This window comes from Echinops telfairi, unplaced genomic scaffold (assembly GCF_000313985.2).
Source record: "Echinops telfairi isolate 266 unplaced genomic scaffold, ASM31398v2 ScPeMD7_7407;HRSCAF=8445, whole genome shotgun sequence".
NCBI lineage: Eukaryota > Metazoa > Chordata > Mammalia > Afrosoricida > Tenrecidae > Echinops > Echinops telfairi.
The window spans coordinates 7,319,147-7,342,473 of record NW_022111307.1 but is presented as its reverse complement, the minus strand read 5'-3'; the positions used below and the strand labels follow the sequence as shown (position 1 = coordinate 7,342,473).

Below are 23,327 nucleotides of genomic sequence, written 5' to 3'. Positions count from 1 at the left end.
TCAGGTATCAAAAAACAAAAAGTCATATCATTGTGAATAAGGGGAGTACAGAGTGGGAACCCAAAGCCCATCTGTAGGCAACTGGATATCCCCTCACAGAAGGGTCACTGGGAGGAGACGAGCCAGTCAGGGTGCAGTGTAGCAACAATGAAACATACAACTTTCCTTTAGTTCCTAAATGCTCCCCTACCCCTACCCCCACTATCATGATCCAAATTTTTACAAATCTGGCTAGACCAGAGGATGTACACTGGTACAGATAGGAACTGAAAACACAGGAATCCAGGACGGATGATCCCTTCAGGACCAGTGGTGAGAGTGGCGATAATGGGAGGGTGGAGGGAGCGTGGGGTTGAAAGGGGGAACCAATTATAAGGATCTACATATAACCTCATCCCTCAGGAATAGACAACAGAAACGTGGGTGAAGGGAGATGGCAGAGAGTGTAAGATATGACAAAATAATAATTTATAAATTATCAAGGGTTCTTGAGGGAGAGGGGAGCAGGGGGGGAAATGAGCTCATGCCAGGGGCTTAAGTGGAGAGCAAATGTTTTGAGAATGATGAGGGCAACGAATGTACAAATGTGCTTTACACAATTGATATATGCATGGATTGTGATAAGAGTTGTATGAACCCCCAATAAAATGATTTTTTTAAAGTAGTTCTAAACTGTACTCCTTTTACATCATATTTATCAGAACTTAGATATATGGTTGCTTTAGCTGCTAAAAAGAAAGGTAACCTGTATTGTGGGTGATCCTGTGTTTAGCTACAAAGTAAGGAACTCTGTTACCAAGAAAGAAGGAAAAACATATATAATTACCAGGAGCAGTTTCTGTCACACCCATCTAAATGGTTTCCCGTGGCATCCACCTTCCTCCTGTGTTGTCTGGTCCCTGGTTTCTTTATAACTGTTCCTCTTTCCCACTTCAACATAGCCTGTGTAGTGTACTCTTCATATTAAATTATTGGAATTCACTGCCTCTCCATGTTGCCTTTATGACTGTACAGCCTTCATGTGGATTTCCATTCACCGTCATGCCTTTTCTTTCCCTTTCTGTAAGACTTTCCCCTGCTGTCTTCCATGCGAAACTGTTTGAACCCTCTCTAGCACTTTGCGTTTCTCTCTGTTCATGCCGTATTTTAATTGTCCACATGTATATTCTCCTCTCTGGATTGGAGCTTCTTGAAGGTAGAGACTGAAGATTTCTTTCATTAACTTTTGTTTGTTTGTCACTGTTTTAACATGACCACAATTTAGCACATTACATGAGACCTATTAGATATTCAGGAAATGTTTGCAAGTTGATTACATTTGACTTTGAATTTAAAGCTATACTAAATAGTACCAATGATCTAAATTAAGAGACCAAAGTTTATTAAGAACTTAGACTATTACTGCTGGTGAATTGCTGTTCTTGTGTGTTGTTAGTTTTTTTATTAAAAGGTCATTTTATTGGGGGCTCTTACAGCTCTTTTAACAAGCCATACATCAATCGTATCAAGCATATTTGTACATGTGTTGCCATCATTATTTTCTAGACATTTACTTTCTATTGAGCCCTTGATGTCAGCTCCTCTCCACCCCCACCCCCACCCCCATTGTGCGTTGTTTTAATAGAATTTACACTGGGTCATTGAGGAATGAACTTTTGAGATCATTTTTTCATTTCTGGGGGTAGAGATGCATTGACCTGTTAAAGGGTACATTTGAAGGAGCTAGTGACAGCAGTGTGCAGGCAGTGACCACTGGTCATCACAAGGACATCAAGCCTAGGACATTATGTGCGCTAAGTAGCTACAGACATGGAGTTACTTTGTACAAGAGTAACCGAAACTTTTGTAAACAGAACCTCTGAGATTCTTCGGTGTGTTAGGCCTGGTTGACTAGAGAAACGAATCCAGTGGGAATATTTTATAAGAGGAGAACTCTTAACATGATGCCTTTGAATGAAAGATGGAACGAGGAAGCTAAGACTTTTTAATGGATGAGACAGGGTAGAGTGTCCTGATTGCGGGCAGCTTTGCCCCATAAACTGAGCTAGTTGAAAACAACACGTGCGCCTCCTTCTCCTGCGCTTCTTTTCTGCCTTCTGGTTAATGGCATGTTAGCCACCTGCCACTCAGCCTGAAAGCCTGTCTTATTTATTCCTTCCCCCCTCCCCATTTCCATACACGAGTGCTTGTCCAACCCCCACTTGCTCGCAGTATCTGCTGTACTTGTTCCTGGAATTTTCCACGATCACGTTCCTAGTTCAGAACTCCTCTTTCCCTCCTTTGGTCCCCTCCAGTCATTTGCTTCTTTGTTCCCTGCCTTCTAGTGCTTTTTTTCTGTTGTTTCAGCCTGATCCCCGCTGATAGGATAATTTCCCTAAACACACCACACTGATCATGAGCATGCTCCTGGTTGAACACCATTAGAGGCCCCGCAGTTTCTATGGAATACATTCTGGATTCCCTCGGATGGCATTTGAGGCCTTAATCTTCCCTTTCAGCCAGCTTTTCACTCCTCAGGCATGCTTCTGATTCCTAATGAAACACATCATCCCCCAAGCCAAGCGGTCCTCTTCCTTGTCCACACCTTCCTGTGCCAGAATCTCCTTCTCTTTTCACACACCTTACAAGCTACACTTCTCATTCTTAACCCCTATCATGCTTCCATAGCCATTCGTGCCTTTATTTAAGTGTGGATCACATATGAAGCCCTGGAGTGTGGCGGTTACACATTGGGCTGCAATCCTCAGGGTCAGCAGTTCTAACCCACCAGCTGCTCTGCAGAAGAAAGATGGGGCTCTCTACTCCCATAAAGAGTTACAGTCTTGAAAACTCACAGGGATAGTTCCGCCCTGTACTATAGGGTTGCTGTGAGTTGGCATCAACTCATAGTGGCAGTGAGTTATAGTTTAGTAAGCACATTATGCTTTTATTAATACCTGTGTATCTACCTCACTGTTCTACCTGCACCAGCGTCTTATATACAGTAGGTACTCAGGAAAGAAGCAAAGTCATGACCATGATTCAGTAGCTGTGTGTGATGGTGAAAAACTCATCTCAAGGACCGCATGGTAGATAAGACTGAGGCCATTCTCTCAGTGGGGTATGTGCTAGTTCCCTTCCTCCTGGGAGACCTTTACTCTCCGCCAAAGCAACCACAGGCCTGCTTGAGTGGAGTTGTTTCCATATTCTGGGTCAAGGACGCTCTGTTAAGAATTCCAGAAGGAAACATAATTAATATTTCTTTGAAACCCTGCCACTGCCTCTCTAACAATTCAGTTCTCATCCAAGTTGTGCTGAGAAGTATCTCCAAAATCGTTCAGCGATTTTCCCTTTCAGAGTCTGCACGTAGCCACGCTGTGCCCCTCTCCTACGTGGGACTGCACACAACTGGTGCACGGTCCATAGAAGCGTCTTTTCATGAGCCTTCAGTAAGGAGGCTCCCCGTCCTCTCGCTGTGTGTGTGCGTGTTCTCCCTTTTTGGCAGACCAGATGGCGTGTTGAGTAAATGGTCTCTCCCTTCTCTTTCTGAAATCAGGTTATGGTGGAGAATTCAGACTTCACTCCCTCACAAGTAGGGTGTCTTTTTACATTCCTTGCTCGTCAGCTTGCGAAACCTGACAACACACTTTTTGTAAACAGAACCCTTTTTGATCAGGTAAGTGTCTTTAACAAGAAGAACTAGAATGATTTTTCTTCTGTTCACTGTTCATACAAGCTATCGGTTGATTACGTTGTCTCTTAAAGTGGTAGGCTTATTGTTTTATCTCGGAGAAGACTGTTTACCGTCTCAGTTTGGATTTAAGCTGGATTGTTGTTTTTATAGTGTGTTCTGGGTGTTTGGGAGCTTAAATTGGGTACCCTGTTTGCAGAAGGCTCTGGATGACCATAACAGTGAAAACCCAAAATGCATTTGCAGAGCTCCCACGTGGATTAAGCTCCGAGACCGGATTCCTTCGGATGACGAACGAGAGATGCGGAGCCCTGGTGGCATAGTGGTGACAAGTTGGGCTGCCAGAGCAGCAGTTTGAAACGAACAGCCGCTCACTGGGGTTCTTCTCCATACACAGTGACAGCCCGAGAAATCCAAGGGCAGCGCCACCCCCCTTACAGGGTCACTGAGTTGGAAATGACTCGATGGCAGTAGTTTGGGTTTGTGGTTTGGACTCATTAGGGACGAGAACAATCTTACCCTCAAGCAGTGTGCAGGGGAAAGTGGGTTTCCCCTACCCTCCTGCAGCCAGCCCAGGGAGGGGCCGTCTCCCTGGGGGGCTTGCCTGGGTGTGTCCTTGATGGACAGTCACATAGTTGTGAGTCATGCCCTATTGGCCCTGTCTGACTGCCTTGGTCAGAAGGCCCTGGACCAATCTGTGAGCTCTTCTGTCTTTAATGAGGTGCATGTCCCTGTCCCGCTTCTGTGGTCCCACCTGCAACTGCGATGTATAAATTTGCCACCAATCAGGAGTTTGTGACAGTGTCCTTTGTTCTGTGCTTATTTATCCACCGTCCTGGCTGTGCATCTCGGGATACCATTTTGGCCTTGTGCTAATGGGCTTCCTTATTCGGATGAAGTGTTTTTGTCTTTTAAGACTTACTAAATGTACACCTTACAGAGACTGGGGGCTCTTTTGTACCCTAAAACTTGGGCAGTATGATTTTGCCCAGTAACCTGGTATCATAGGAGTCTAGTTTGTGGGATTAGTTGAAAGAGATTCTCAACTAAATTGCCAATAATTCTTTACTCAAAAGTTTTCCCAATTAAGAATCACCCCACCTTACTGATAGTAAGGCTTGCTGATCTGCAGCTGGAGGAGAGAGCGCTTTGGGAAGATTGGAAATGACTTACAGGTGACTGCCTCTGGCGGTGCCTCCTGTCTTCTGTAGGTGGTAAAGCAAGTGCTCCATACCTGGAGAAGCAGTGACTAATAGTGGTGAACTTTCCATAGTCCCAGGAATCGTTCCAGAGCTCTGTATTAACCCAGCCCTCCCTCCTTCGTTCTGAAATAGATTGTGTTGTTATCCCCATTTTTTTCCAGCTTAGGAAACTAAAGCCTGGGGGGATTAAGTGACTCAGTCAAGGCCATACTTAGTGTTACTGCTAGCAGTAACTGCTGTTATTAAACGTTAATAAGGCTGGGGTTCAAATTCAAGTGACCTGACTCTAGGATGTCATCTGAATTTTTTTTTTCTTGATCCATGGGGCCAAGAAACTTAGGAACATGAGTGACGTTGCCTTCTAGTCATGCTTTTTAACAGTAAAGAACCAAAAGTAAGGTTTATATTAAATTGTTAACTGTTTGTGTGCCCCTGTCTGCTGTTTCACGTACAGAGACCCCACACCTGTGGTGTTGGTTATGGCAGAGGGTGTGCATTGGTGATATTAGAAGGGCAGGTACTATTGTTAGGACAGTGTTACAGGATGCATGTTGGTGTCCAACTAAAAACCCTCTCTCTTTGTCCAGGTCCTTGAATTCCTCTGCAGTCCTGATGATGACTCCCGGCACTCTGAAAGACAGCAGGTATGGGGGCCCTCGTTTTTGCTAAGGAATGAGCAAGATGACGAGTAAGACAGAGTGAACTCTTCCAAGACACAGAGGGAAGTGGCCTCTGCCGGCCCTGATACGAGGCTAAAGATAGTGGCAACCAGAAAATAGAGTGGATGATTGCTAGTGCGTGTCTGCCGAGCTTATTGCCATCTCCGTCCTCACTCACACTGGGCCCATCTCGCACGAAGCATGACATCAAAGAGACCGCTTCCGCCTTCTCCATTATGCAGCCACAGTTAGCACTTACTGTACCCTGTCTTCTACCGGGGTCCTTAATCTGGTGACCGCGGCTGCCTGCGGTGGCTCTGAACCTGAAAGCTGCAGGATCCCTAGGTTCTGAGGCATTCGACTTTTGGAAATTGTCCCCTGCCGCGCTGCTGAATGAGGGCTGAACGTTTCTGGAGACTGGCCTCCATCTGCCCCTCCAGAGACCACTGTGAGATAGAGCTGTTTGCTTGCACTTCTCTCCACTCAGGCCACTCCTGAGTGTCCCTTCTAGGAGGAGGTTTCCTTTAAAGCTCACCCACTATCATTGTGAGCACGAAAAGAGTCATCCGTTTAACATTGACAGCCAGACTTGGTCTGGTAAGTGCACTACAGAAATTAGACACTGAGAGCTGTGCTAAGTTTTTATGGTAATCACACACAGCTGGCCGTCGGGACCCCAATAAAGAACATAGTGACCCCTTTCTTTCTCGGCACAGCTACGGCCCAGTGCCTGCTGCCGAATGAGGAGGGAAAGCAGCTGCTAAAATGTTTGCTCATCTCTTTAAATGCTATTGACAACCAAGCATAAGGGGAGTCCGTTACCGTTATTCTCTCTCTCTGTTACCAGTAGTGCCGCATCTTGGTTCATGTGGCACCGCTATATAAAATAAGAACTAGCTCACTTAAAGCAGAAGCAAAACCCAAATATAAATGCAAAAGTTATGCTTTGAAAAGTAGTCTGAGTATGTTGACGTTAACAGAACTTGGAGCGCCCTGACACAATAAAGACATGTGCCCGAGCTTCATTTATCTGGCAGTGGCGTGATTACTTTGCTGAATCAATTTTGGAATACCGGGAGAAAATTTCCTCAGGGATTTTTCAGGGTGTGGGGTGGTGGTTATTTTACATTGTAACAGCTACAGACATGCACACTTTTTCTTTGATTTCCTTATTAGCACTTTTTCTAACCAGGCATTGGCAGGCTTTACTCTAAAGGGCTAGCTAATGATGATTTGGGCTTTGTGGGCCACTTTAAGGAGCCCTGGTGGTGATATAGCGGTGGCAATCAGCGTGGTTGGCAGTTTCTAAACCGTCAGCAGCTCTGAAGGAGAAAAATTGGGCTTTCTGTTATTGTAAACAGTCCCAGCCCCAGAAACCCACCGGGGGCTCCCTAGGAGTAAGATAGCAGTGAGTGTGGTTTTATTGTTGTTGGGCGGGAGTAGGGGGGGGAGCACATATAGTCTCTGTGACTTAATCTTTTTTGTTTGCTTGACAACCCTTTAAAACATAGGTTCCCAAATTCATTTGACCTACAGCCCCCTTTTCAGAAAAAAAAACAACTTACTCAGCAGCTCCTTGCCATTTAAAAAACGTTGTACTATTACCCATAATCTAGGACAAAGTGTAGTATCCTCTTTGGGAAGCCCTGCCTGTGTTAGTCTGGGTACACTAGAGAAACCAATCCATAGACACACTCATATGTGTATAAGGAGCTTTAAATGAAGAGTAATTATTCATTAAGAAAACATTCCAGCCCAGTCCAGATCAAGTCCATCAGTCTGATATTAGCCCAATTGTCTGAGACCAATCTATAAAGTCCTCTTCAGACTCAGGAAACACATGCAATGACACTGAATGCAGCAAGATCACAGGCCAGTGGGTGGGAAGTCTTGTGGATCCAGTGGTGTTATAAGCATCTCAGCACTGGCAGGGGTCTCCACGTGGCTTCTCCAGTTCCCAGGGCACGGGGTCTATCAGCATAGTGCCATGTGTCTTGTCAGTAGAGCACCTCTCAGGGGGAGTTGTGAGAATGTCTCCCACCTCCAAGTTGGAAATATAGGAATTCCCAGAATCCTCAGGGGAAGGCCATATCCTTGCAGAGGCTTCATTGGTTGTACAATGGTTGACAGGCTAGACTCCACCCCTTCGCTCATAATCCTCTCAAATTGACAACAAATTCTGTAACTACCACACTGCTCTAGATCGTTCCAGTGCCCCAGTGGGCAGCATGGCCCACTCTGGGAAACTCTGCTTTTAAAGCATTATAAAATTAAACTATGGGCCACAGCTTGCTAGCAATCAGCAAAGCAATACATGAAGCCCTAGTTTATAGCATTTACTAGTTTGCACAGCTAGCTTCAGCCCAGGAACATGTTATCCTTGAACATATAGCCAGGGAAAGGAATTGTGGTTACACACCCTTATAGGATATTTCCACTATCCAGATAGTATAAATAACCTTGAGCACAGATACCAATAAAATGTCATAAAACAACTAGGAAGTGGTTTTTTAAGCATAAATAACCTTCATTTTTAATGTAATTATAAATTGATATTTTTAAATCCTGGTTGTGTTTCATTAATGACCAGGATCTTAGTTTCTAAGTGCTGCTATAGCAAAAATACCACGATTGGATGACTTTCAAGAACCAAGTTATTATATCACGATTCTGGAGGCTGGAAGTGCAAATGCAGGGCTTCAACAAGAAGTCCAAGTCAAGGGATCAGCTCCAGGGAAAGTGCCGTCCGGACTCGGGCGGCCTCTGGCAGCCCTGGGCACTTGTTGGCATGTCTTGGTTTTTAGATGGACTACAAGGAACTCACCCATTTGTGACTCTTCTCTGCTCTGCTCTTTATGAGCTATCCTTCACTCAAGTGCGCCCTCATGGACGTAAAACCAGAAGGCCAGGTTCTCAAGCAGGGTCATATTCACAGATTCGGAAGTCAGCTCTTTGGAGAGACACAATTCGATCCAAAACAACCAATTGGCAAAATTCCTAAAAGTATAATAGTTCCAGTGAGTTGGAAAGACTGGCTTCAGCACTGGTGTTTCCGTATGTCATTCCAGATGGAAGCTTCCGGAAGATGTGACCGCTTTGATATTTATTCTGTTAGCACACTATATAGCACTCAAATTGGATTATATTGGGGTTCCCAAATACATAAAATTTGGATACGTTTTTTGTTTGTTTTGCTTTAAAAAAAATATTGTACTTGGTTCCATGGATTTCTGGAATTCTGATAAGGGACATATTTCTCTGTGTCCTGAATTTCATTTAAACACAGGAGAGAGCTTCCTGATATTGCTCTATTGATGGGACAGTGACTGTTGTTTGTTTTTATTTGACGTGTATTTTAAGATATTGATGAGTCAAGTTCAACATCTTAGTTGTGTTTTTATTCAGCTACTTAGAATGATAAAAACAAAAACAAACAAACACGAGCCTCAAATGTTTAGTTAGAAATGTGGGAAACTGAGAACCTGGAAGAGAGTGTATGTGGACAAATTCTCTACGCATATATTTAAGGTGTCTGAGAGGATGAGGCTCTAGTGGAGGGAGGCCTTCAGGTTTGTGAGCTGGAGCTGAATCCTAGTCACATTCTTCTAATGAAAAGTTATTCCCCACGTGTCCCCCTGAAGTAATACCAATTTTTAAGATGCTTTTACAAGCACATGGTCACTTACCATATACTTGAAGGTTATCTGCCATAGAGAGCAGTCTGACCCTTTTGTCTGCCATACCCTAAGACGGGACACGAAGTACAGCCCGCTCCCTTCTGATACTGATCACAGATTGTTCCCCTGGAGAAGAGCTCAGGGACACCTAAGGTCAAGCCAGCTCGGGGACGACCAACGTTAAGCCACCATCTTCACTCTAGGACCTGCCCATCCTGTTAAATGTGTGCCTTCCTGCCACATTGATGCCCCTAGTACCCCCCTTTCCTATGACCTGTAGGCCTCTGGCACAGGTATGTGTATGTGTGGTCTGCACGCCCCAAGATTTTATACGCCCGTGAAGAGTGCATTCGCGCGCTCTCCATGGAAGAGGTGAGCCCTTGCCTGTTCTGTCATTGTCTTTTGTTTCTTTCCTTTTAATGACACAACAGCTCTTTAGGACCCTATTGGTGGTGGAGGCTGGTCCCCCACATAGGAACAGTCGCAAGTTGACAGTAGACTTCAAAGAACTGTAAAACATAAAACCACCAGAGAAAAACTCGCTTCTTGAAAGAAAGCCTACAGTAGGGCATTTTTAGTCACTGCAATCAGGTTGATGTCAACTCAAGGACCCTGTAGGAAAAGTAAAATTGCTCCTCAGGGTTTCTGAGGCTGTTAGTCTTTATGGGATCAGACTGAGGGTACATACCTCCCCACCAAGAGCTAGTGGACTCAAACCACTGACCTCTCTCCAACCTAACAATTAACCCTTTGTGCGCCCAGTGCTCCCTTGGGCTTAGTGTAGGATTAATTAAAAATTCTAATAGGACTTTTGATTTTTATAATCATTGTGGTATTCCTTTCATTTGTGAAAAAGAAATTGTGCTTCTTTTCATAAGACTAACATATAGTGCAATCAACATTATAATGCTTATCTGACCCTTGATGTACCTGAAACGAAGCCAAGTATCAATTAAGTTGATTCAAAAATAAAAGTTAGAGTCTGCTTGCCGGCAAGGGTCCTTAAAGAGGCAGTAAGTAACAGTCCAGAGTGTGCTAATGGTGTGTTTTGAAATGTGCAGGTGCTTTTAGAACTGCTGCACGCTGGAGGCACAGTTCAGTTTGAAGAGAGTCGACTGATCCGCATGGCAGAAAAAGCGGAGTTGTAAGTTGCTTTGAAGCCATATGTTAGTTTCCCATAAAACGATCAAATTATATTTCTCTGACTTGAAACCCAGCTTGTGAATGCATGGCTGCCTTTTTAATAATTGAAAATTATGAAAATAGGAGCAAAACCTAAGTGTAAATGTTTTTGCCTTTCTATTGAAATCTAGAAATTCGTAAAATTTGCAGAAATTTATGATGCATAAATGTGAAGTGTTTTCTATACTTGTTTTAGTATAAAAGTGAAATCTTGTGTTTTATTAGTTTATAGAATGGAATTGAAAGATAATGGATTTTTTCCATGAAGTTTTTGAAGTCCTTCTGTGTATCTTATTTAGAATGTCCATGATACTTTCTATATTTTTAGCAGTTATATATTTATTAACAATGCAAAGTTAACAACAAATAGGATGTGAGATGCTGATTTCACTGGTATTATCTAGTTTTGTTGACATTGTTTTCTTTGACATATGAGTATTTAATGCTGAACAATGAAAGACTCTTCATGTAAAATTTTTATGAGACAGTAATGGATGTTTAGCCTATTAACTATATTTTGTGTGACTGGGTGTTGCCTTGTACCAGGGTTTGATATTTCCTATAAACATAGTATGCAGCCGCATCTTAAACCTATGGTTAGAGAAATGGGAAGTATACAACACCTGTGACATTCTGCAGCCTTCATTGAACAGCAGAAATCACATATACTATATTCATTATCCATGATACTAACGTATATGCTGGAGAAAGGGTCTCAAAGCAATGAGCTAATACCCACCCACCTGTCTAGTACAATGACATTTCTCTTGTACATTCTAGCTACCAAATTTGTGAGTTTATGTATGAGCGAGACCACCAGTATGACAAGATTATTGATTGCTACTTACGTGACCCTCTGAGGGAGGTGAGTTGAGAGACTGATTGATTCTCTTTTGTTACTTAATCATTTCTTTATTGAGTGAAAAACTGTTCAGTAGTTATAACTATTCAATAGATATATTTAGACAGGCTTTACTGGTACAAAGTTTTCTTCACTTAAATACGTTACTAAGGAATAACTTTTTAAAAAATCATTTTATTAGTTCATACAACTCTTATCACAATCCATACATACATCAATTGTGTAAAGCACATTTGTACATTCATTGCCCTCATCATTCTCAAAACATTTGTTCTCCACTTCAGCTCCTCATTTTTTCCCCTCCCTCCCCACTCAGCCCTCCCTCATGAACCCTTGATAATTTATAAATTATTATTTTGTCATATCTTACACTGTCTGATGTCTCCTTTCACCCACTTTTCTGTTGTCCTTCCTCCAGGGAAGAGGTTATATGTAGATCCTTGTAATGTGTTCCCCCTTTCCACCCTACCCTCCCTCCAACCTCCCGGCATTATCACTCTCACCACTGGTCCTGAAGGGATCATTGCCCCGGATTCCCTGTATTTCCAGTTCCTATCTGTGCCAGTATACATCCTCTGGTCTAGCTAGATTTGTAAGGTAGAATTGGGATCATGATAGTGGGGAGGGAGAAAGCATTTAAGAACTAGAGGAAAGTTGTATGTTTCATCGTTGCTACAATGCTCCCTGACTGGCTCGTCTCCTCCCCAAGACCCTTCTGTAAGGGGATGTCCAATTGCCTGTAGATAGGCTTTGGGTCTCTACTCCACACTCCCCCTCAGTCACAATGATATGAATGTTTTGTTCTGATGATGCCTGATCCCTTCGACACCTCGTGATTGCACAGGCTGATGTGCTTCTTCCATGTGGGCTTTGTTACTTCTGAGCTAGATGACCGCTTGTTTACCTTCAAGCCTCTAAGACCCCAGACACTATATCTTTTGATAGTCGGGCACCATCAGCTTTCTTCACCACATTTGCTTATGCATCTGCTTTGTCTTCAACGATTGTGTCGGGAAGGTGAACATCATGGAATGCCAGTTTAATAGAACCAAGTATTCTTCCATTAAGGGAGTACTTGAGTGGAGGCCCAATGTCCATCTGCTACCTTAATACTAAACCTATAAATATATGCACATAGATCTATTTCCACATCCTCATGTATAAATATAGTTACGTATGTACGTGCCTGTATTTAGACCTCTATAAATGCCCTTTACCTCCTAGCTCTTTCCTCTATTTCCTTTTAACTAAGTAATAACTTTTATTGTGTACCTGGATAACAAATGTCAAAGACATGTAGTACCTGCAGTCTTGAAGCTATATTTTGCGTGGAGTCTGACAGTTAACAAACAAACGAAAAACCACATTAATAACTACAAGTTGTACTAAGTTCTAGGAAAAATAAAACAGTGCAACTTCATACGAGAGTGGGAAACTGACTTACACAGACTGACCAGGGAGGTAACCTCAACGAGAGTGACAGAAACCAAGTTTTGTAATTTGAGAAGTAGTCACCCAAGCAAAGAGTGAAAGAAAAGCGTTCCAGGATTAGGAACAGTCAGTGGCCTTCAGGTGGGACATTTGTTCACACCTTCACGGAACCAAGTAGAGAGCTCGTAGCTGAAGCGAAGAGCCTGATAGACAAGTCCAAGGAGGACTCGAGGTGAAATTGGCAATGTGGGCAACAGCCACCAAAGACAAAAACTAATCTAATTTCATCAAATCATTAGAGGTCAGTAATTGACACCGAAATTAATTGGAGCAAGTGTGTAACTCTTATAACTGTACTCTAAATTGTAAGTGGTTACGTTTTAGTGTCAGTACCCATCTGCTAACTACCCCCACATGGTTTCCATGTCCATATTCTAGATGTTTACCAAGGCTGTTACAAATAGTAGAAGGTGACCACATATTGCTTGAGTGAATGAATGGATAAAAGTATATTTGTCTTGTGTTCTTCAGGAAGAAGTCTTTAATTATATTCACAATATCCTATCCATTCCTGGACACAGTGCAGAGGAAAAGCATTCTGTGTGGCAGAAAGCAATGGATCATATTGAGGTATGGATTCACCAATTAAAAAAATTTGGGGGGTATAAACAATTAGTTAATTGAGTAGTCTCAATTCAGTGAAAGTGTGTGGTAGTTGCATAATCGGTTGTCATTTTGAGACTTGAGAGTGGAGGGGTGGAGTCTAGCCGGTCAGTCGGGTTTCAGCTTGATGACCTCACTTGGAGGCGTGAAGGAGATATATAGCTCACTGGAGGCGGGACACACACTCACTCCCTGCGAGACATTACTGACGACGAGCCTGATGGAGCTATGCTGATGCAGCCAGAGCCCTGGAGCTGGAGGAGCCACGTGGAGACCCCTGCCAGCACTGAGATGCTACCACTGCCGCTGGATGCACAAGACTTTCCACCCACTGGCCTGTGATCTTCCTGCATTTGGCATTATTGCATGGTTGCATGAGTCTAAAGAGGAATTTATGGACTAGTATTGGACATATGGGCTTATACTGGATTTATGGACTTGATCTGGACTGGGCTGGGATGTTTTCTCAATATTCAACTACTCTTTATAAAGCTCTTTCCTATACATGTATGAGTCTCCCTGGATTTGTTTCTCTAGTCAACCCAGATTAACACAAAGTATAAACATAAAATTGTTTTTAATTTGCATTAGCTTTGTTCTCAGACATGCTATGTCATATCTCCCTGTCATATCCCTTCTTGACATCTTGGGAAGACTCCATAATTTTCTGGTTATTATCATTTGAGGAAAAGTTTACAGAGAAAATTAGTATCCTGTTCACTTATTTATACATACTTTGTTTCATGGCATTGTTTACCATCTCCTCAATGTGTAGCATTCTTCCCGCTTCCTCTGTGGATTTCTGGTTCCCGTCCTTCGTTCCTGCCCCGTCCTGCCTTCTGATTGTTTTTGGCCACACGCTAACCTTTGGGTCTGGCATGCTGTACTGTAGTGAGGAGTCCTTGCCACTTGCTACTACTACTTCTGTTAGTGTCTGTGAGAGTCTTTTGTTTGACCGAAAGTTAGCGTCTGTGAGAGTCTTTTGTTTGACCGAAAGTTGATCCCTGGCAATTTCAGACTTGAAGGGAACCTAAGGCCACCGTCTCAGGGATTCCACCAGTCTCCATCTGACCAGTAAATCTGTTTTTTTCTGTTTTTGAATGTTCAAGAAAAAAAATGTTAGACTTCCTCATTTGAACCGATATCTCCCAAATTCACTGTGTTAACTCACCAATGGCAGATGTCATTATTGATTTATTTGTCATTTTTGTATCATTTATTCTATCCCATATTCATAAAACATATGTAATTTATTATATTTAACTGCTTATATTCCATCAGTGAGTGACAAACTGGAATGTTAGTAGGTTTTTACAAAGCTCTTAGAAGGCTCTGGTCTTTGCCTACTAGAATACGGAAGCCATTCCCTCCAGTCACTCAGGGAATTTTAGAAACTACTGTGATGGGTTGTTCTCTCTGTTCTGTTTCCCTCCCTTCTGACACAGAACAGTGATTATAGCTTAGCTATGGTCAACCGACTCACCAAAATTCCTTTTACAAAGGATTCAAGTTGGCTTTAGTATTAAAGCTCTTTTTACGGCACGATTGCATAGACCTGAAGGAAGAGACAAACACACGTGTGATGAGCATGTGCTCAGACTGTTCTGAACGAGGCTCAAGGACCCTGTCATTTGAGTGCCTGAGCTCCACAGCACACTGCTCCCTCAGAACCAGCACAGCCTGTCTGAGGTCCACAGCACACTGCTCCCTCAGAACCAACAGAGTCTGTCTGAGCTCCACAGCACACTGCTACCTCAGAACCAACAGCGCCTGTCTGAGCTCCACAGCACACTGCTCCCTCAGAACCAACAGAGTCTGTCTGAGGTCCACAGCACACTGCTCCCTCAGAACCAACAGAGCCTGTCTGAGGTCCACAGCACACTGCTCCCTCAGAACCAACAGAGTCTGTCTGAGGTCCACAGCACACTACTCCCTCAGAACCAACAGAGCCTGTCTGAGCTCCACAGCACACTGCTTCCCTCAGAACCAACAGAGCCTGTCCACAGCACACTGCTTCCTCAGAACCAACAGAGCCTGTCCACAGCACACTGCTACCTCAGAACCAAGAGTGGGCAGTTTTTTTTAATCAGTGCTGTTTTATTGGGTCCCTGCTGACTGACAACAAGTAGTAAGAAAAGATACAGAATTATCCTCGTTTGGGAAATAGCCATTTCTTTCGTTCCTCACGTAGCAAGGATCAAGAGAAGAGCCAACATTTGGTGATGGGTTTAGAGATGTAGTGAAAAAAGGATTGCTCAAGTGTTTATAGGTGGTTTTATTCTCTGCGTATGAAAAATGATCAAGGATGAGCTCTGAAAGTTGAGAGAGCATTGCAGCTTTGTTTGAGTTGCTGACGACCGTGAAGCGTAGGGAGAGCAGATAGGCGGACAGCCCCGTAAGTGGGACATCTGGAGTGAAAGGTGGCACAGTCTGAAGTAATTCCCACACTTTCATCTGTGGCATTGAGAACATGGTATTACTTAATGCTATCATATTCCTGCTAGTACAACGTGAATATATCTTCATGAAAGACCCCAGCAAGACCTTCTGTTTTGAGTTTTATCTTTTCTTCCTTTAATCATTTAGTGTTCTTTTCCCTTTCATCATCCTCTTTAAGTCTCCATAGTTACCACGCGGCTCCTTCTTCATTTCACCTCATCTGCATTATGCAATGGTGCACACACATGGACTCCAGACCACAGAAACGAAGCTGTGTGTCTCTGCATAATGTGAAGCTTGATGCATTCATCCACGAGCGAACACATGACTCGGCCGAAATCGCAGGCTGGCGAACCTGCATTAAATATGCATGATGAGTGTTTTCCCCACATCTGCACATTCTTACACCTTGACCCTTTTACTGTCTCTTACGGCCACTATTACAAATATGGAGACTTTTTATGGAAAGACTTCTGTGTCAGTAATGTTAATGAAATCAAGATTCAATCTATGGGGGGGGGTGGGATTGGAATCATGACAATGTGTAGATTGGTGTTGCTCAGCGTTTTCTGGGTTCTAGACCTCTTTGAGATGCTGATGAAAGAGTTAGGCCTGTGTTTCTTTATATTGCCCACGTGCATGGAAACATAGTTTTTGTTACAAATACGTATCAAGCCCAATCCATTGTGCTCCCATCAACCTCAACTCCAGGACTCATGCAGGTGTCACCAAACTCAAAACCAATTCTGCTGTCCTCAAGTCAATTCTGGCTCATAGTGACCCTCTCTAAGGATTTCCAGGAACGGAATCTTCGTAGGTGTAACCAGCCTCATCTTTCTCCCACAGCTCGTGGGTTTGAGCCTCCTGCCTGGCACCGACACAAGCTCAAGAAACTCACTACTGTCAAGTTAATTCCCACTCATAGGAACTGTATGGGTTACTAAAGCAGTATCTGCGATACATTTTATTGATTGAGGTTCTTGTTGAATGTTGCAGAGCTGCCCAACTGAATCTTGATTTATGACCCTTTTATTTATTACTGGATTTAGTTTGCTTAAATTTTATTTAGGATGTTTATATCAATGTTCATGATTAAATAACACACGAATAATCTTCAGGAACCTATAATTTGCCTTTCTCTTATTTTCCTTTTGCGATTTGGTCCCAAGATTTTGCTAGCCTTATAAAATGAACTGAAGAGCCTCCTTTTTCACTGTTTTCTGGAAAAGGCTATTTAATATTGGAATTCTTTTTAAATTGTGAATTGGGCCAAGGTGTACTGGTTCAGTGACGTAGATTACAATCCCCACGGTGTAATGGCCCTCATCCCACACCCTCCCTGTGCTTCCTGTTTCCATCCTCCTCCTCCAAACTCCTCTGAGCTTTGTCCTTGGGGAAATGCTGCCCTTTGATCTCCAATGTTGGCCATGCTGCTGTGTGCATTCCTCCCTAGTGTTACTGTTCCTCTGATAGGCCTGTTGTTTGCCTGAAAATGGAGCCAGGGAGTAAATTCATTTATAGAGAGAGACCAAAAAGGGTGACGTATGGCCAGTCTTGAGGGTCTCGCCAGTCTCTGGCTGACCCCTAAGCCTGTGTGCGTGCGTGCGTGCGTGTGTGTGTGTGTGTGTGTGTGTAATTATGTGTGTGTGTGTAATTTGTTCCATCTTTTCTCCCAGGACCCTCTATAGTGTGATCCCTTCCAGAGTGGTTGGTGGTGGTTGCTGAGCATCATCGAATTATTTAGTGTCAGGGTCATGAAGATTGATATTTTTGTGGTCCCTTAGTCTCTTAGATTAATTGTTTCCATGTATCTTCCATTTTCTTTACTCTTCTGTCCTCTGGACAGGGAGAAGCTAATCGTTGTACCTTAAATAGCCAAATGGCTGCTGTGTTAGTCTGGGTTGACTGAGGAAGCAATCCAGTGACGCTCACATATGTGTCAAAAAGAGCTTTATATCAAGAACGAATTATGCATCGAGAAAACATCCCAGCCCAGTCCAACTCAAGTCAGTAAGTCCGATACCAGTCCGTAAGTCCCTCTTCAGACTCACGCAGCCACATGCAGTGATGCAAATTCAGGAAGAGCACTGGCCGGTGGGTGCAGGGTTGCATGTATCCAGTGGCGGTGGCCACATCACAGGGCTTGCACAGGTCTCAGCATGGCTTGTCAACAGGAAGGTGAAGGTAGAAAGAGAGGAGGAGGCTCCCAGGACCCTTCTTATGAGAAAGTCACACCCACAAGGAGGCACCACCAGGCTGCGACCTGATTGACAGGCTAGACTCCACCCCTATACTTTGTATGACTACCACAGCTGCTCATGTGTTACGAAGACCCCACAGTTACCTCATTAAAGTAGCATGTAGAGCATAGTTGTGGTGACCTGTGTCATTGCCAGTTGACCCTGCTGTTTACTGAAACTGCGCTTGTAATCCTTCAGGACTAGCAACTTATCACCTTAGGGTGCTTGGCTAGGTTTAAGGAGTGTTCATCATTTGCCCCCAGTGTGCTCCATCACATTCATGGATGTATTTGTAGCAAAGGTAAATACCCGCATACAAACATCCTCTCAAACCTGTGTTATTCGAAGATTACCATTATTGCAGCATTGCATATGCAACAGCATTTATCTCGGTTGCCCTTAACTTTTACCCTCCTTCCAGTGTCTTTCTGTGCCTGCATTGTTATGTTTTCTGTGTGCCAACTTCCCTCTTTTCCATTCATCCAGGTTAATGCATGTCTACCCTCCAGCCAGTTACTCCTCTCCCTTCCCCTCCAACCCCAGTACCATCAATTAAGGCTTCTTTTATGTGAAAACCTTCTCTTAACTTTTTACACTAGTGTTTCTAAATATGTGTCTTTTTGTGATTGACAATTTCACTCAGCAAAATGTCCGCCAGGTTTATCCATAGTAAAAGGGTTTTTGTTTGTTTTTTCAATGTATCATTATTCTTAAAAGTTGTTAAGTATTCCGTTGTATTTCTGAACCATAGTTTACCCATTCTTCACTTGATGGGCATTAAGGTTGTGTCCATCTTTCAGCGATGCTGCATGGTGCTGCGGTGAACATGGATGTGCATCTATCTACTCGTGTCATGGCTCTTGCTTCTGTAGGTCGTATGGTATTTGTGTTTCCAGCATTTTGAGGATGCTCCCTACTGTTTCCCAGGGTGTTGCACCATTCTACAGTCCCACCACCTGGGTGTGAGCTTCGGTCTCTCCACACCCTTGCCAGCAGTGGTGTTTTCTGGTTTTTTATTTTTGAACTATGCTATTAATGTTGGGGGAGATGGTGTCTCTTTGTTTGAATTGCATCTCTCTAACGGCGAATGATTGCCATCAACTCTTCATCCATTTCTTGGCCTCCTCGATGCCTTCTTTCATGAACTGAGTGTTCCTGGGTGTTCCTCTGCAGATTTCTAATGGGATTATTTGTCTTTTTCTTACTGAACTTTCAGTTGAACTCTGTAGTGAAACTGTGTGGGGCTGGAGTTCTATGTGGAATGATTTTTGATGAGTCATTCAATTTCTTAAATGGTTAAAGATTAACTTTGTTTTTTTATTTCTTTCTGAGCTTTTTTCTTAAATTTTAGGAATTTATCAATTTTGTCTCAAGTAAATTTTTCCATATATTCATTCATTATAGCATCTGCTCTTTTTAATATCTGCAGATCTGTAGAAATAGCCCCTTCTCCATTTGTGATATTAGTTGTGCCTTCTCTCTTTTATGAAATTGTACAAACGTAGTATAAATTACACTTGCTCATGTCAGTAAATTAATCTATAACTATTATTATCAAACAGCAATTTTTGACAATATAATGATTATTGCAGTCATAACGTGCCTACTTTTTGTTTGACAACATGCTCTGTGTATTGTATGTGTGATCCTTCCCTTTCAGCGTGTGGCGCATGCTTGTCTCTGCTCACAGTGTGCCCACAGCAAGGGGCGGGTGAAGAGGTGGAACCGGAGGTGCTGGGGCCCACATGGCAGGAAGAAAAGGGTAGTCCAGAGCAGCAAGGACTGCATAACAAGGGGAGGGAGATGGAAAGTTTTACCTTTGGCAGAAATAGGTCTGATTAACACGGATGATAGCCATCAACATTTTAGTTCCATTTGAGATTAATGACCGCCAGTTGATTTCTTGGGACAGTTCCAGTGTCTAAACTTACTAGGTACTAGCAGTAAAGTTTCAGGATTTGTAGCCAGAGAAATTACAATTACACTCCTGTTTTCATTTCTTCAAGTTATTACTTTAAGCTCAAGGGTGAAATTCACTGACAGGGAATTTGGGGAGCTTTCGTTCCTTCTGTTCATCCTGCAGAGATCATGGCCTGCGTCCAGAGCTGCAGTGCTTTCATTTTCTAAGAGTCCTGAATTCCCTCCCCCGCTTCCATCCTAGTCTGTTTTATGTGGCGCATTTCCAGTTGTGCTCCTGTGCCCTCTGAAACGAGCCCTGTGCCCTGGTCTCCTGAAGCGCCGTGTGTCAGTGTCACGGCAGCTCGTCACCCTCACCCCATGATTGGGATGTTCCATTTAACTCGACCTTAGACATGACCTTGTCTCTTTCTTCCACTCTAGGAACTCGTGTCCCTGAGGCCCTGCAAAGCTGCAGAGCTGGTCGCCACCCACTTTTCCGGACAGATTGAAGCAGTCATTAAAAAACTGCAGGTAACTCATCAAAATATAGGAGGAAAAACATCATCTCGTGGAGAAACAAGGACTGACTCTCAGAGAGCCTGTGATGGTGGTAGTTTCTGTGAGTGTATGTCAGCTGACATTGAGTAACCACTTGTACTGTGTGTGTGTGTTACTCTGAGTCTAGAAACGAGGGAGTTCACCTTCGTCGATAACGGATACTAACCTCAATCAAACATTTTTGGCACTATGATCTGTACTTCAGGCCACGGAAGATCACCTTTTTCAGCCATGTTCTTCCCGATAGGAAGTACTCCTCGGTTCCTGTGGAGGTGCATCGTTGTCCAAATCTGCACCCTTTTATTATTGTTGCCGCCCAACAACCCTATGTCCCACCAGAATGAAGCCAGTCCTGTGCCAGCCTCACTGCTGCCGTGAGGTCTGAGCCAACAGACAGGGGCTGTTCTGATTATTTAGACTTTTTAATGCAAATCGTACCTAGAACTTAGCTATATTAATGTTGATTATAAAGAAGCTCAGTTTGAAATTTGAATGGCCCCAATATTCCACTTATCACTAAAGCTACTCCTTATCGACTAGCTTGTTATATGACATTTCATATTTACAGTAATAGTAAAAAATCTACGGTTTGGCTGTTTTGTGCACTAATGGCAGATATCCAGCAGTAATGAGCAATAGTGACATTGGCTGTGACATTTAAGATTATGTGTCTGTTTGACTGGGCTGTGATTCTTACTGATTTAGCAGGTATGCCATGATGTCATTTGGCAGTTATGTAATGATGTAGTCATCCTCCATTTTGTGATCTGATGTGCTCATCTTCCATTTTCTCTTAATGCCAGTTTTAGCATAATGGCCAGGTTTCTGTAACCTAATCATGTCGATCAGCGAGGAGTAGGTGTACTATATCAGCACTGTAGAAGTGTTCTGCTCACTGGTGTTCCAGGCACAAGAGAGCCTGGTAGGCAATAGGATGGTACCAGGGAAGTGAAGCATCATTTTCAAGTATCAGCAAAACTGGGAGGGAATCCGTATGTAGGAAGGAAACCAGAACACTGTGTGGGAGGCAACTTATATCATGTGGATGCCATTCGTTCACTTAAATACTTGCTATGGTCCCACCCTGTACCACGGTGTACTCGACCCTAGGGCACAAAGGAAGAGCACTGTCTGTCCTTTCATTTTCCCTGTGGTGCAGAGAAGCATCTACCTGACTGCTGCCCCATCTTGTAAGAGCTGGACCAGAAATAAGTGACGGTGCGTGCTGTGGGATCAGCAGGAGAGAATGCTGGCCCGACTGTACAGAAGGGCTTTGGAAAGTTGATGGAAAATATCCTTCATCTTTTAATTGCATTTTTCCATGAACTTTCTGAAGCCCTCTCGTGTGGTTCTAAGTTCTTACTGGAGAATTAAGTTTGTGTAAGAAGAAGAATGGCATTATTAGAGTCCTTTTATAGAAAATTATTTCTGGGTTGCAGTGCAGAGAAGAGACCAGTAAGGAGAATAAGGAGAGAGACCATTCAGAAGTTGAGAGTTCGGGGTGACGGGTGGTAAGGACCCAGGGCTAAGTCATGGTGGACTGACATGGGGAGGCTTGTTGTTGAGTGTGATGAAAGGAGTGAAAACTGACTCCCAGACTCCGACCTTGGTCATCCGGCATGGTGAGGCCGTTTACTCAAGAGCTTGAGTCTTCCATTCGTACTATAAATACTGCTTTGGCCAAATTAACCAACTGCTGAGTGCGGGTACAAAAACTCTGTGTTCCTTGCCCTGAAGGACAAAAGCAGATAAGCCAAAAGACAGTGTTGGCGTGCTGTGACTTGAATGGTGGTAAGGTCCTGCCCAGGATTCATCCTAGTGAGGAGCACTCAGGGCGTCCTCTGTGCTAAAACAACTCTAGAACCACTGAGCCTCTCGATGCTTAAGAAGTTGGCAGTTTTAGCGAGTCTTCTTGCCCATGTTGTTGTTGTTGTTTAAAATGTAAAATTGTGAATTGGAGAATTTTCTTTTTCATTTTGTCACTAAGACATTAACAGGCTTAGAGGCCCAGAAAATGAGTATAGTATCAATCATCAGACAAATATGTGAAGGCTGAAGTGTAGTGAATAGAAGCAGGTGGCTATTAGTGAAGTATTTTATTGCAAAGTCCTATTGATTTCTGCAGGAAATTTGCCTGGGCCTTATAAAGTATTTTTACTTTTAGAGCAGAAACATGCTTCTGACCAATTGTCTTCAGAATTCTAGAAGTGAGAAATAAGCTAACTTATGGGATCTCCAACAGTGGGAAGATTGTATAAAGTAAAACAAAGCTGTAGGCCGGGGGGAGATAAAATGTCAAATATAAATATATTTTGAAGCTCCAATTCTAAAAGTTATTTATCCTTTTCAGTGTTGAGAGTCCCCTGCTTTTCATAGTTAAAATTTGAATATGTACACATACAAAATAAATCAAAACCCAAATAAGATAAACATGACCATTAGTCATTTTTGTTTAAGTTTATAAAGACTTGGAAACATTACTTATACTGATATTCTAAGTATTCTTAGCTTTATTTCATTTAATCCTATTCAGTGAATTCATTACTAGCCTATTGTTTTCCTTTTCCCATAAGGAAATTCAATTGCTAAGAGGGTAAGTGCCTGCCACAGAGTCACGTGTCTAAGTCAGAAACCAAAACCACATCCACTGCCACCAGTCCCTGCTAATATCGACCCTGTATCGGCTTTCAGAGGCTGTCAATCTTGCTGGGAGCTGACAGACTCATCTCTCTCCCTCAGAGTGACTGGTGGGTTTGAATCAGGGACCTTGCAACCTGGGAGCACCAACAGGACTCCTGAAGTCAGAAAAAGAACCCACGTCTTTGGCATTACCTGCAAACCTGCT

At 43.2% G+C, this 23,327-nt stretch overlaps 1 protein-coding gene across 4 annotated transcripts in view; it reads left to right on the top strand.

Annotated features, from left to right (window-relative positions):
* VPS8 (VPS8 subunit of CORVET complex) overlaps window positions 1-23,327 on the top strand; it is a 285,882-nt gene that overhangs the window by 159,238 nt on the left and 103,317 nt on the right. For all 4 annotated transcript variants that reach the window (XM_045296423.1, XM_045296425.1, XM_045296426.1 and 1 more), the window contains 6 exons: window positions 3,536-3,655; window positions 5,460-5,516; window positions 10,270-10,352; window positions 11,171-11,255; window positions 13,215-13,313; window positions 20,366-20,455. In XM_045296423.1, coding sequence (XP_045152358.1) covers window positions 3,536-3,655; window positions 5,460-5,516; window positions 10,270-10,352; window positions 11,171-11,255; window positions 13,215-13,313; window positions 20,366-20,455 — 534 coding nt within the window. The remainder of the gene's footprint in view (window positions 1-3,535; window positions 3,656-5,459; window positions 5,517-10,269; window positions 10,353-11,170; window positions 11,256-13,214; window positions 13,314-20,365; window positions 20,456-23,327) is intronic.